At 40.2% G+C, this 14,549-nt stretch overlaps 1 protein-coding gene across 2 annotated transcripts; it reads right to left on the bottom strand.

Annotated features, from left to right (window-relative positions):
* Nucleotides 1–196: 196 nt before the first annotated feature.
* On the bottom strand, nucleotides 197–8,701 carry pigb (phosphatidylinositol glycan anchor biosynthesis, class B). Of its 2 annotated transcripts, XM_080766002.1 has the most exons (12): nucleotides 8,218–8,701; nucleotides 7,553–7,682; nucleotides 7,045–7,162; nucleotides 6,656–6,760; nucleotides 4,781–4,911; nucleotides 3,125–3,265; nucleotides 2,801–2,852; nucleotides 2,463–2,674; nucleotides 2,135–2,199; nucleotides 1,443–1,656; nucleotides 796–973; nucleotides 197–395 (listed from the first exon to the last, which is right to left on the bottom strand). In XM_080766002.1, exons 1-12 carry the CDS (start codon nucleotides 8,342–8,344, stop codon nucleotides 282–284), a joined length of 1,587 nt encoding a protein of 528 aa, XP_080622128.1. In that variant the 5' UTR covers nucleotides 8,345–8,701; the 3' UTR covers nucleotides 197–281. The 2 variants fall into 2 exon arrangements, with proteins under 2 accessions (XP_080622128.1, XP_080622129.1); XM_080766003.1 differs by lacking the exon at nucleotides 3,125–3,265.
* Between the last annotated feature and the right edge of the window lie 5,848 nt (nucleotides 8,702–14,549).

Raw genomic sequence — 14,549 nt, 5'->3', positions numbered from 1 at the left:
ATTTTAAGAGCATTTGTTCAATCTTCCAGAAAATCCTAATGATCTCATTTCATAAAAGCCCAAAGGTTAACCCTCTGGCATTACTTTTCTTTTTTACGATCTATGTTTAATTATATTCCATTTGATAATAAATAAAACAGCTGAGATTTTATTTTCCTTTAACCCATGCATGTGGAATTTTAAATAACCATAAACATCTCAGCATTCGAAAATAAAATAATTTATTACAGAGTAAAATGTTAATCAGACATTGTAAACCAGTGGATAAAGGAGTATTTTGGTCAGTGTCTTTCATAGATAAATATTTCTCTTCCAACTCTTCCTTCAGGAACGTGGCTGTGGAATATCTGTGCTGTTCTGCTGTATCTGTTCCCCTCCAAGAACGCAGAGATCTCCTAGAATGTTCACAGGACAAATATTTAAAATATAAAAGTATGTGTTGTATTTATGATGCATACTGTACAAACGGTGGTGAAAGAAGTACTGATTCTGTAGCAGAACCACAATGTCAAAATGTCTACGCACCATAGGTGCAGGCATAGACAGGACTGATTGAGACGTGCAATGCATTGGTTAGCCGAGCTATGTAACCCGCTGAAAGCAACTTACCGGTATTGTAATTAATTAGTTTGCGGAATTTGCAACAATTTTGTATGAATGTTGAAAACTGGGACATATTCTTTTAGAGATATTTGTCGGGACTCTGGACACAGTTTGAAATCGGGACAATCCCAGCCAAACTGAGACGTCTGGTCACCCTAGCTATACATAATATGTGTAGAGTGTGTAACTGACCTTTTCCAGCACATCAAACAGGACCAGGTGTGTTGGCAGTGAAGACTTGTATGGAAAAGCGTTCCTCAACCAGTGCAGAGGCTCTTCATAGAAGCCATCTGCTTCATCACTGTAGCCCTCTACTCCCAGATCTGGGGGACATTCCAGGAACCTCATCCTCACTGGACAGTGCATGTGGCTGAAATGACGGTGGATGGATGAATGAATGAATGGTCTTATTTCAGATTTAGTCACAACAAAAAGCACAAAAACAACACATGGACCAAACTTATAATGCCTACCTTTTTAACTTATAATACATAAAAGAGAAACTTTGATACAAAAGACTGAAACAAAGACAAACATTTGGACATTTCACATACTAGTAATAATATTGTATGGATTATAAATGAAGTTTTATTGCGAATGTAGGTCACATTTACTATGAAAACCTGCATCTCCCGTCAGTTGGTCAGGCTACATATATGGTTGGTCTGACCTCAAACCCTTAGATTTCCATATATGGAGCTGACCTGTTCTGACATTCCATAATGTTGATCCTTCTCCAAGCGTCCTTCCTTATCTGACATTCCATGTTGATCTGACCTCATCAAAACCTGTACACTCAAGACACGCTCCATATATGGCCAGTACAGAATTCAGTGTACCTGTAGAAGGGTGTGGAGTGACAGGGCATGAGGAACAGGACATCAGGTTGCGTGGTGGTGATGGTGGTGTCACATAGCTTGTGGAGGTGACCCATCACGTCCAGAGTGCCTCTCTGGTGGATCAGACCCGTGTACAAGGCGGGCAGCAGGTTGGACACCAGCAGGCCATATGCAGCAGTCTGCCTCCACGTTTTCAGATGTGCCAAAGATGTCCCTGCAAAATTAACCACGTGAACCCATTAAGTTCTGAGGCCGACTCTACAAATTCATGTTGCTATATCAGTGCTGCTCAAACATGACCACCCAAAATAAGATCTACAAGCTCGTAAAATTCTACAAATGCGTTCTAAACCAGTAGATCTCAAACTTTTCCACGGACCCCATCTGAAAATGTTTTATGCCGAGACCCCAAGAAGAGAAATTCTCCCCACTTTGACCAGGGTTCAATTCCCATGTTGAATTCCCACCGAGTGGCGCGCTACGAGCTTGTAGGTCTGCTATTTTTGAAAAGTCGAAGAACGACTCACATGGAAACATAGCTTTTTCAGAAAACTGTCAGGATGTAGAAGACATTTTTACAATCTGATCTCAGGTCAAAACAAGTTAAAATATGGAAATAAGAGGTTTCTGCCTGACATCAACAATATATTTGTTGGGCATTGTTTTCCACAGACAAGTAAAAGTTGACCTACCACAATACACCATGCAAAAGGGCAACACAGGGTAGATGAAACGGAATTCCTTGTGAGCAAGCAAACTGGAATAAAAATACAAATACCTTTTCATCTCTCTAGGGTTAAAGTGGTAAAAGTTGTTTTACCTTGAAGCCTAATTTATAATTTGTACAACCGCAACGCTCTGTGAAGTTACTGCGAGTGACGCGGTTGGTTGTATGACAAATTGTAAATTACTGTACCTTTACTTGTAACATTGTTTCTACATTGCAGTATTGATACTTTTACTTAAGTAAAAAAAGACTTTTGTCTTTTAGTTTTTCCACCACTGCCAACAACAACGCACCTGTAAACCGCAACTGTCCAGCCTACTGCTACCAATAGTATCCTGTATCTTTTAGCAGCCAGAGTGCATCCATGGAGGAAGAAAGGCAGGTGGGGGCCAACGACTACCGCAAAGCCCTGGGTGAAGTACCAGTGCCACGGATGAGAGCCATAGAACTCCGACACTCCGTGGAAGATGTTCAACTTGATGAAGTTGAACTGCACCAGTGTCCACTATGAGATGAGAGAAAACACAATGCATATTTTAAATCTTCTATCTACACTAAAATCAAACACCAAACTAATGAAAAGTAAAAAACCATGACAACTCTGTTTCCAGAATTCAATCATTTTCTTTACCTTCCCATAAAATGCACAGTCAATTATAGTTGAAATCACGAGAGTCAAAGCCCTGCAAGTGAAGAGAATGATATATTAGGCTATAACCACAAGCAAGCAGACAATAAAGTAGTGATGTAGCGCAGTCAGTGGTTCTTAAAGTGGAGTACTGGGACCCCACCCCAGTTCAAATATGATTGTTGTGGGGTGTCCCCAGTTAAAATATGATTAATTTAGGGATCACGGCCTGAAAGGTTTGAGAACCCTTGGCCTAATACAAAACTGGAGGTCTTAGACATCAAAAAGTTTGAGAACTGATTTAGTAAACACAAAGAAATCACTGACCCTATGGGAACACAGCGATGACTTATGAGTCTGAGTTTGTCATCTTCTCGCCAGAAGTGGCTGACCAGTAGAGGGAGCCACACAATCAAGGCTGTCGGGCGGACAATGATCGCTAAGGCAACCAAAGACAAATATTTTTTACTGTAAAAAAAGAAAAGAAGAAATGTTTAAAACTATATTTGGAGTGTATTCCGCTGTAGTCAGACAGATAGTTGGGCATCATAATAGACGAAAATAGCTGAAAAAAACAAATAAAATGCTTCAGACAATATTAGGCTATAGGGCTTAAAGGACAACTTTAGTTTTTTTCAACCAAGATTCATGTTTTAGGTTGTTATTAGAGAAAGTAAAAGATGAGTGTTAAATTGTTTTCGTTTGCTGCTTTCTTTAGTTTTAGGGATTTTAGCCGTTTTTGACAGGGGGGCGGGGGCATTCGAGCATGGGGCTAAATATGTATTCTTTTACAAAACTTTATAGCGATTTATTCTTTTATTATTTACTATAGTCCTACTAGACCGCAAGAAATTACATCTGGCCACAAAAGATCACAGGATCTACTGAATGTGAAGGTAGCCTACTGGGGGGAAGCCACACTGTGACCCCTTTTCCACCAGTTGGTTCCCAATGGGAACCGGTTCAGTTCTTTTTGGTTCTTAGTCCATGAGCCAGAGCTCCAAAATTGGTGGGCAAACTATACCCTATATTAAATTGTTTATAGGATCAATACAAGTAAATTAATACATGATAACCCTTCCACAGTAGTAGCTTTTTCATATTTTTGATTAGTTTGATTAGTTTTCCTACATAATGCCTCATTTGCATATTAAAAATTAAAAATTTGTAATACATTAAATCATTGTCTTCGTGTAAGTACTCAATTGGGGAAGTTTAATGGTGATAACAATCTAATATAGGTATGGTTTTGCTCCACTCAATTCATAATTAACGTTTAAATTTTGGAGCTCTGGCTCATGGACTAAAAACCAAAAAGAACTGAACCGGTTCCCACTGGGAACCAACCGGTGGAAAAGGGGCCTCTGTGTCATAGGCTCAATATGTCAGTTTGACACATTCAGTAGATCCTGTGATCTTTTGTGGCCAGATGTAATTTATTGGAGTCTAGTAGACTATAGTAAATAATTAAAAAATAAATCACTATAACATTTAGTAAAGAAATACATATTTAGCCCCATGCTCGAATGCCCCCACCCCCCTGTCAAAAACAGCTAAAATCCCTAAAACGAAAGAAAGCAGCAAATGAGAAAAGAATTACACTCACCTTTTAATTTATCCAATGACAACCTAAAACATGAATCTTGGTTTTAAAAAACTAAAATTGCTCAACATGTTTGAAAAACGTTTGTGCGTGTGTGTGTGTGTGTGTGTGTGCGTGCACATGCATGAGTGGGGGACTCAATCTGAATAAAAGTCCCTGAAGGATTATTTTGCTGATACAAACAACATTTCAAAGGATTAAAATTAAAAAGTAGCAAATCTACAAGCTCAAGACTCAAGGATCTGCTTGTATATATATATATATATATATATATATATATATATATATGATCAAGTAGAGCAGGGAAAATAAATTCGGGCAAATTGAGCAGAGTGAAATGCAAATGGCCCGCAGTAAGGACTTTTGGTCTTGTCTCTGACCTGCTGTGTGTCTTGGATCCAGGCAGAGGGTAGTAGCACAGAGCAAGTGTAGTCAGAGTGGTTTCCATGGTGTTCGTCAATGTTCTGGTGCAACAGTACCAAGTGAACCAGGAGCACATCTGGCAGAACAACTGGGTTGAGGGAGAGAGCAAGGCAAAGTCAAACATCTGCACTGAAACATGATGAGAATATCTTAACCGCATGAACACTAGGGTTCCTATTCTGAGGGTTGAACATCTGGGGGAAAATAGCAGATCTATAAGCAGCTTGGTCTACAGGGAAAAAATAAGTGGACCTAGTATGGTGGCCTGGGGGAAACAGTCAACTAAGTATATATGGTTTAAGTGGTTAAATCCTGTTATTTTTTTATCCCGTCTATAAAATAGAAAGACAAATGAGCATTATTATTAATATTTTACTTAGATTATTATTTTTTTAATTCTGTGACTTGTTTGTATTATTTAGTTGTATTGTTTTGCTTTGCTTTTGTGTTATGGGAATAAATCACTTACATATGATAGTGACGCACAAAACAAGCTCACATGCATGTAGACCGTCTATTTTACATATTTTTGAAGATGTTTGAAACGTGCCCAAAATAGAGTGTAGTCCGTGGGTTTTATGAATATTGAATGTGTTACTAAATAATATCTACATTGCCTCCACTGGAACAATGGTTCTTTATTCAAAGTAACAGTTTTGAACATGCAAGGTTTCCAGCCAGTGGCGGAAACTCCGTGGGTTCAGAGGCGCGATTGAACCCCCTGGCATTTTGGCAAAGGCGCGACTGAACCCACTGCATTTTGGCAAAATATATCTATATGCACTGCAGTAAATTATGCACCCACTGACTGTCCACTGAAATTTCCCCTCCCCAGTGGTCATGTTGTCATGCACGTAGTGCACATACCTTTACGAGGGGTTACAAGATAGGTGTTGGGCCGCCGCGCATGCCGCATTCAAATGCTAATAAGTTGGCTTTTGTTCGAAAAAACAAAACTCGTTTTTTTCCACCGCTGGGGGGGGGGGGGCGGGCGTGGCTGCTTGAACCCCCTGCCGTTATAAGAACTTTCCGCCTCTGTTTCCAGCCAACAGAGACAATAAATCAAGCAGTAATAGAAAAGTTAGCAGTTTAAATTAGATGGGGTGGCACAGTGGTAAACTAGAAAAAGTGCCCTTCTGGGCACAACCCTCCACCAGGAGGATAGGAGAGTGTGTGATCTTTGGCAAAATGTTTAGGAGTAATTTAAACATTGTGTGTGTGTGTACACACGAAACTTGGCCTGTTGTAGCGCCACCATGAGGCTGATTTGAAAACTGTCAAGTGGTATTTCTTCCTCAGCCTAGTGGGAATAGGCATGCACAGTTTATTTTTCTAATAATTTTTTTATCCCACGATTTTGTAACCCAGTTTTCTTTTCACCCAGTGCCAATTATCTAATGTAATCCTGGGCGCTACACTTCCTCTGCCAACCTGGGGGGGCAGCGGACTGACCTCATGCCTCCTTCTATGCATGAGGAGTCCAAGCTGCTTCTTTTCACCTGACAGAGGGGAATTTCCCCAGCCGGACGTTGGGGCAGAGGTTCAGCTCTGGCATTCAGGGAGTGTGTGTGCAGTATGGCTACGATCAAGCCAACGGTGCCAGAGATTAGCTGTTCACAGACGGACGGACGGACGGAGTGCAAAACATACATACAAATATCTGCCCACAACCACGAAGGCTGTCGGGGGCAGTCGGGCTGCAGCCCACCATAGCCCAACGGTAAATCCGGGCCTGGCTAATGCCTAAATTGTAATTGGCTTATGACTAAATTGGGGAGAGAAAAATAAAGATGTCAGTGTAGTGTATACAGACAGGCAAGCTGACTTTTTACCGTCCATTTGGCAACATCAGGACCTTCCAACGTGTGGATGAGGGTGTAGAGTTTGATGTCTGCCATCGCAGCGAGGAGTGCTTGAAGGATTCGTGGAAGCCATATCTGTAAAAAGTAAAAACCCACCAGACCAGTTGTAGGAAAACAATAGCAACTCAAGAAAAAAAATACTAATACTAATACTAAAAATAATACTGTTTCACAACATCGCTTCCTGGGACCAAAATGGTCACTTTGGGGTCTTTAAATGAAGTTTTCACATGTAAATTGAGGTCCCAGAGAGATTAAGAATAATCAAATGTGGGTATGTGGCCTTATGTGTATCAAACTGGGGCAATTTGAAATGAAAAAATGTTGAGAATCACTTAACTAACAATGCATTGACTTACCAAGAGAAAAACCGTGTCGTAACGTATCAAGTGTAATATCTTGTATATAAATGCAAAGAAGAATGGGAAGGTGAATCCTCGTATGCCCGCACTCCACTCCCATGTCAGGTGACCATAGGTAAAATTGTCAAGGTCACAACTGAGTACAAATACATTATTATCATACATACATTTAACAGAATATAATTGAATACTGTTAACCACTTTTCACCTGGCATCCCTATTTTGGTCATGTCACTATAGGCAAAAACCTTCCCACATGTTCTTTTTTGTTTTTCTCTGACAATGTGTGTGTGTGTGTGTGTGTGTGTGTGTGTAGTGGCAAAACACGTTATATGAAGAGCGTGTGGCGTTACAGCAAAACTGCCCGTTTGCATACTATTACCAAGTGCGACTTGCGGTCGCAATAACACACACACACACACACACACACACACACACACACACACACACACACACACACACACACACACACACACACACGTTGTTGTTGTTTTGTAAAGGATATTTGAAAACCATGTAATGGGACACTTCTAGGGACTGCCAGTACTCATCAGGGACAAAGCTGGTTTGGACCAGGAAACAGTTGACAAGACGGAACACCACACACAATACAGTCACATTAACTCCATACACACCTGTGGAATTCAACACAATCACATATTAGCATTATTAACTCTGTACCTGGTTTCAATCACCAGCTACTTCCATAACAATATCCATTGTGTCTGGACAGTAAGCAAAGTTCTTTGTTTGCCCAGGGAAGTGGACTAAGCTTGAGATGCTTGTTTACAGCCACACCCTGCTCATAGAACATTTCATGGTAGGGTTTCAATGCCTTGCTCAAGGGCACTTCAGCGGTGGTAATTTTAACGTGAGGTTCAGAGGTTCATCGTTGGTATCTAGGGAGTGTGTGTGTGTGCAAAGTTTGGCATCGTTCGGGTTAACGGTGCAGGAGATTAGCTGTACACAGATGTCGACGGACGGACACACACAGGACGGAGTGCAAAACATTCTCTCTCATTAGAGCTATGGATGGACCAGAGCTACTCTCTGTCTCTCTCCTCATGCCTTTGCCTGGTGGTGAAGACAAAAATCGTCAGTATAATATTTACAATACTTTTACTCCAAGACACTTTATTAACAGTCTTCTTCCACCACTGCAGTGCTTACCAGTGTTTAGAGATGACGTATCTTCGTTGATGTACAGTTGTGATTTTCGTTTCCTCAACTTCACGGGTTCAACTTTGTGACCAGAGTTCAAACGAGCACGAAGCTTCTCCATGTGTGTAGAAGACATCAGACTAGCCTGGGATCAAAACAAAGGCTAGTAGAACGTGTAGAAGTGTATCCTCTGTGTTCTTCAGACATCGTCCATCCAACACCATTCAGCTGTAATAAGACACACTGGTCTGATGGCTGCAACGTTTATCGCATCTTAGTTTCAATGAATGAAAATGACAAATAATTACACATCAAATTGATTGCTAAAGCGGTGCTTCGCTCTCTAGCTCCCCACAAATAAACCAACCAACAGTATTTTCATCTCCGGTGTGATATTGTTGTCGCTATAAAATTAGTATTATGATTAATATTCCACCCAGAGAAACTATTTGGCAGCAACACAGTACAAACTGCAGGAAGGAACCAATGACAACAAAAAACAATGTTCAATGCTATCATCTCTGCGCATGCGCTGTAACTCATTACCGGATATGCTTCTCTGCGCATGTGCTACTGGTCGTGGTCGTTGGATGTCCTCTGCTGTTCCACATGTTTGTTATTTCAAATTCTATATCAGTTATTTACGTCACTTGTGAGAAATACTTTAATGTTATTCGGTCGTAAGGTGGTTTGGATGAAAAGGTGAGTTTTTCGTAATGCATGAAGTCCAATAATGTGTAAGAGAGGAACGTTTAAACATGCATGCACGCAGCACGCTGTCCTTTTTAAATTCTGGACATGAACCAATGACCCCTGAACATGAGTCTGTATTTATGACTGTTATAGATTGATATATATTTAACAGTAACACATATTTGAACAAAACATATCACGTACACCCCCTGTATCATATATGTCTTTAGCCCCTCTCGGAACCCTACATAAAGCTTTTATGAAATTTGATTAATCAAAGTGTCAGAAACTTTACTACATTTGGGTTCTGCTTGCGGGGCTAATATGTCTTCAAAGTAGTGAAAGTATCAAATTAGTTGTGTAAATCTAATGTTACCTAACATGACTCATAACACTAGCCCAAACATTTAGATTCTCGATCGTAGCCTAGAGGTTGGGCTATCATAACACTATAATAGTCTATCTATGATGTTTACATTTGAGCATTGATTTTTTTAACTTACATTTTTATTGGTTTTCAAGACAAGACAGAAAAAACAAACTTACAATACATATAACACCACAGACGTACAAAAAATAAAATAAAAAATAAAACAGGCATCGACATTGCGTTTCCAAATGTTACATACATTTTTCTAGGCATTTACAGTTTTCTCTCATTCCCCTATATCCTTAAATATTGTCCATTTATACCATTTGTCAATTTTTCTTCCTGTAGCCTCAGACGGTGTGTCAGTTTCTCCATAAAATGTATCTCCTGAATCAAGTCCTCCCATTGTCCCTGTGTTGGAGTTTCCATCTGTCCCCATTTTCTTGTGATAGCTTTCTTTGCTGCCGCCAGTAAAATGTTTACCAAATATCTATCCTCTCCTCGAATCTTACCCCCATCAAGTTTCCTAAATACAAAACATCACACTTCATAGGCACCTCATATCCCAATATCTTTTGTATCTGCTCATGTATCATTTTCCAAAACTCATCCATTTTGGGACATTTCCAAAAAACATGTGAGTGATCCACATTCGCATCCCCACAACCTCTCCAACATTGTATCTGTTGCTTCAACTGCTTACTCTTGATTTTTGGTGTCTGCATAGGTTTTTCCAAGAGAATTCCCTCCATATCCGTGAATTGGTAGTTGAATGGTGCATTCTCCACATATGTGTCCAATCCTTTTCTGTAATTTATATGTTTAGTTCTGCTTCCCATTTATTTTTAATGTATTCCGTTGAATGACTGCCACTGGGGAGAGATATTCTTAGCATTTATGATACCGTCCATTATTGTGGCATGTTGCAATTTAAAACCTCAGCTCGTCACAATAATCCCAAACACACCGTTTTCTCAATGTCAGTATTACTATTTTCTGGAAGTTTTATTTTATTCAATAATATTAATAATAAGCCAAATGTGTGTGCTTTGCTTTTCATGATTGAAGCATTTTATAGATCCATTGTTGTGATTGACACTAGGCTCGATTTGCAACACTATATTTTTAACGGGTTGAATCTAGCCGCAATTTGCAACACTAGAGTTGTTTTATAATAATGGGATGAATCTAGAGTTGCAATACTATCCAGTGACTGCCCAAAGTGCCCATTTATCCAAATTACAATTGCTATCTGCTTGTATTAAACAAGCTTGAATTATCTATCCTCTTTCAAACTGCAAAATGTTTGTTTGTAAAAATCCACCGTAGACATGTTATAATTATTTTTCTAAGTGTTTGGAAGCGCTCGTCGAAGTCAATGAACGGCCCTGCGTACCACCTGTTTCAAATGTACACATAATGCAGGAGGCAGCAGCACGATCCATGCACATAATTTCTTGACAGAAAGTACCTCAAAACATGTCTACGGTGGATTTTTATAAAACAACCGCTTTGCAGTTTGAAAGAGGATAATTCAAGCTTCCCCTAGAGCTGCAATGTTGGTGAGTTTAACGTTGTTTAATACAAGCAATGAAATTTGGATGAATGGGCAGTTAATAGATGGTATTGCAACTCTAGATTATTCATCTTAATCCCATTATAAAAAATTCTAGTGTTGCAAATTGCGGCTAGGTTGAATCTAGAGTTGCAACATCTGACAGCCTATACATCCAAATAGCAAAGTCCTATCTGACTAACAACGTTAAACTCACCAACATTGCAGCTGTACGAAAAGCTTGAATTATCCTCATTCTAAGTTTCTATCTGCAAAGTGTTTGTTTCATAACAATCCACCAGACATGACATGAGCTACTTTCTGTCAATAAATTCTGTGCAAGTGATATTTCAAATTTGTAAGCGCTCGTTAGAAATCAGTCATTGCAATGGTTCTGCGTGCCACCTGTTTTGAAATTGCACATAATGTAAATGCAGGAAACAGCAGGAGGTTGTTTTATATAACACTTAGCTCTCTAACATGTCTACGGTGGATTTTTATGAAACAAATACTTCGCAGATAGAAATAATAATTCAAGCTTTTCGTACAGCTGCAATGTTTGTGAGTTTAACGTCCTAACAATCAGATAGGATTTTACTGTTTGGATGTATGGGCTTTTAATGGTTGCTGTTACAACTCTAGATTCATCATATTAAAAAACAAATCTAGTGTTGCAAATTGCGGCTAGATTGAGGGCCGAACTGTTGGCTAAAAGTTGCACCTCAGATCTTGTGTGAACTTGTAGACCATTTACTGAGTAGATAATGAAATAATTGGGTGCCTTGACTGACACTTGACAGGGCAAGGCACCTTTAATTATAGGCCTTTCAACAACAATCAAAAGTAAGTAAGTTGCCAAGCCGTGTGGCCCATGATACTGAACCTATTCTGTTTCTGTAGCGTGAGGCAGCTTGAAGTACAAGTATACCCCTTGGACGTGACGGTACTATGTCACATGATGTACAAGTACACCCCCTGGACATCCCCCCTCGACACTAACGTGTCGTGGATTCACTCACGCTTCCTCTGGGCGTGAGTGAATCCACATTATGTGTCTGGCCAAAGCCAGGCTAATAACTATATGTCACATTACCCCTGATCCAAACCTTGATGCGGAGTGCCAAGCAGGGAGGCATTGGGTCCCATTTTTATAGTTTTTGGTATATGACCCGGCCGGCCAGAGGATTGAACCTCGACCTCAGTCTCAGTGAGGACATTCTAACCACAAACTCACTGAGCTGGTCTATTAAAGAGTTTTTTGTAAAACATATACCGGTATTATTCATAAAAGTTTCTATTTGAGAATATTTAGTTTGTCGGGAAATAAAAAATAAACACTTTTTATTTAACTACTAAAGCCCTTTTCAGATTTGTTCAAACTGTTTTGAAAACTATTTAAATTGTTTCTCCTAATGACACATGACATCACACAATAAGGACGCCATGTTGAAAGTGGTCGAACAAGTAAAATAATGGCAGATATTACTGTATGCCAGGCAGATGATATCTGCCGTTATTTTACTTTTCCTGGCTCCACCTTCAAGGTCTGAGGTAATGCTGCTTCTCTGTTCCTTCAGGTCCGTCTTTTGATACAGAGCAGAAGACAAAGTGGAACTACTGGTCACCTACTGGACGAATGTTTCGACGAAGGATCCCTTTCAATCAGGTGGCGTTTGCCACGGTGGTTGGAGTGTTTGGTGGAGTTTACATTTACAGACCTTACTTTGAGGCCCAGAGACATGGGAGCCCAGGACAAACACCACCACAACATGAAGATGATGTGCCATCAGAGGAGACAAAATTATCACCACAAAAAACAGATTCATAAAAATAAAACATGCTCGTTCATCTTTGAACAATAAAACCACATGCCTAGTATACACAGTATGTTGGCCTCAGATGGTCTTCCTCCAGAAAGACAGAAACCAGATGAACTGGATTGTACTGGTGGAGTCAAAGGGGACCATCTGACCCGGAGATCAATGTGATTTAATTTCATGAACCCTTGCCTTCTGATTCTGGGCTTGTAGATCTGCTATTTATGTGTATATTTTTTTCTGTGTGCAAAAACAAATAAATAACAATAATAATAATTATAAATTGATTGATTTAATTATCTTAATATCAACGTTTTGAGCAGTGCACACCACTCCAATAACTGGCCCCCGTGTGTCACTGTGTATGTTTGGAGTATGTGTGTGTCCATAGATATTTAAAAAAAATACATATCTCATTGGCCGCTGCAGTTCATTGGAGCGATGTGTCTTCAGCGAAGCTAGCAACTTCCTTTCAGCGAAGGCGGAAGTCAAGCGGAAGTGACTACTGGCCAATCACAGCGTGTCTTTTCCAGGAATTAAATCCAAAGGAGCTTTATTGGCATGAGGAAACTAACATTTACGTTACAGTCGCACCTCTGATTGGCCTACCGAACTTCTGTGACGCACGTGGATGCTTCTGCTATGCCCATTGCTTCGCAAGTAATCTCAGGAAAGCTTGCCTCCGTTTCCTTCAAGAGATCTGTGTGTGTGTCTATGTCGGCCTATGTATGTTTGGAGTATGAACAGCTGCAATACCGCTGGGTGACCTAAAGTAGCACTGAAACACACGCACGCACTCTGCAGCACTCCGTTACCACGGGTGGAAAGTCACCTTGTATTGAATTGACCTGTATAGCTGTTCTGTGTGTACTTACTGTATGACTGGTGATACGGTACTGACGAAGGCCCATAATGGGTCCAAACGTTGTCATCCTTATTCTAAATAAAATTCCTGTGGGAGCTACAAACAGTGTGCAGACTACTTCTCCTTCTCCTGTACTTATGACTGGCTCATAACTAAAACTTTTGTCCAGATGTAAAATGTAAAAAGAATCCTCACTAACACCTCTTTTGCTCCATATTCCAGAAAATGTTGTTCAAACGTAGGTTTGCTCTAGTAGTTCTCAAACCTCAAACTCTTATAAACTACAGAAGAAGATAACAGGTCAGATAACATTGCTTATTACATGGCTTGGATGAATGCTTGATTCTGATTGGTCAATCACATAATTCAGCAGGTCTGTTATTTCTGGATAATGACCGATCCGTTAGCCTGATGCCTAATCAAACCCTCACAGGATCACCACATGAAAAAATTTGTGTTCAAATGTTTCACACCCACACACACGCGCGCGCGCGTTTTTCGGCGAGCGGCACCGTCGTATGGCAGAGTATACAATCTTTTCAGACAGTGCTTGAAGTTGGTGGGAGGAGCTGCTGCTGGCAGTGTTGCCATGTCTGCTTATACGCGACTTTGGGCTTGTTTTTCTGTAAAGTTGCATTTAAATTGCGGTTACATTTACTTGCGTGCGTTCAAGATAACCACAGCAGACTGAGCAGAGCGCTCCCTACCCTACACCACACCACTGACGGTGACAACCAACCACAAGTCGATTTTTGGACTCGCCACAACAATTTTATTGTCCCAGGAATAGGATATTATATCCGTTCAAATATTTGGGCTTGCTTGCCTTGCTGAAATTCTCAACCATTTTCATGTCAAGGACCGCAACATATACCCGGGCCCCCACCAAATACAAAAAATATTTTGAGCCAGGGCCCAGGGACCCCCGTTGCCTCGTACAAGATTTGTGTTAACATATGTCTTACAATTACAAATAATAATAATAATAAATGATCTACGACTACAAGCAACGCCTGGTGGGCTTGTAGATCGGCTATTTTG

The sequence above is a fragment of the Protomyctophum bolini genome (genome assembly GCF_963924005.1).
Source record: "Protomyctophum bolini genome assembly, chromosome: 1".
Lineage (NCBI taxonomy): Eukaryota > Metazoa > Chordata > Actinopteri > Myctophiformes > Myctophidae > Protomyctophum > Protomyctophum bolini.
Note: the sequence above shows the minus strand (reverse complement) of the source record. Positions and strands in the feature narration are given on the sequence as shown.

What these genes read in the sequence shown, in the direction of transcription:
- pigb (XM_080766002.1), bottom strand. Translation starts at nt 8,344, where the DNA reads ATGTCTTCTACACACATGGAGAAGCTTCGTGCTCGTTTGAACTCTGGT. An exon ending in TACGTCATCTCTAAACACTG is followed by an intron (nt 7,683 to 8,217) that starts GTAAGCACTGCA and finishes TGAATTCCACAG; the next exon opens with GTGTGTATGGAGTTAATGTG. An exon ending in ACGACACGGTTTTTCTCTTG is followed by an intron (nt 6,761 to 7,044) that starts GTAAGTCAATGC and finishes TACTTTTTACAG; the next exon opens with ATATGGCTTCCACGAATCCT.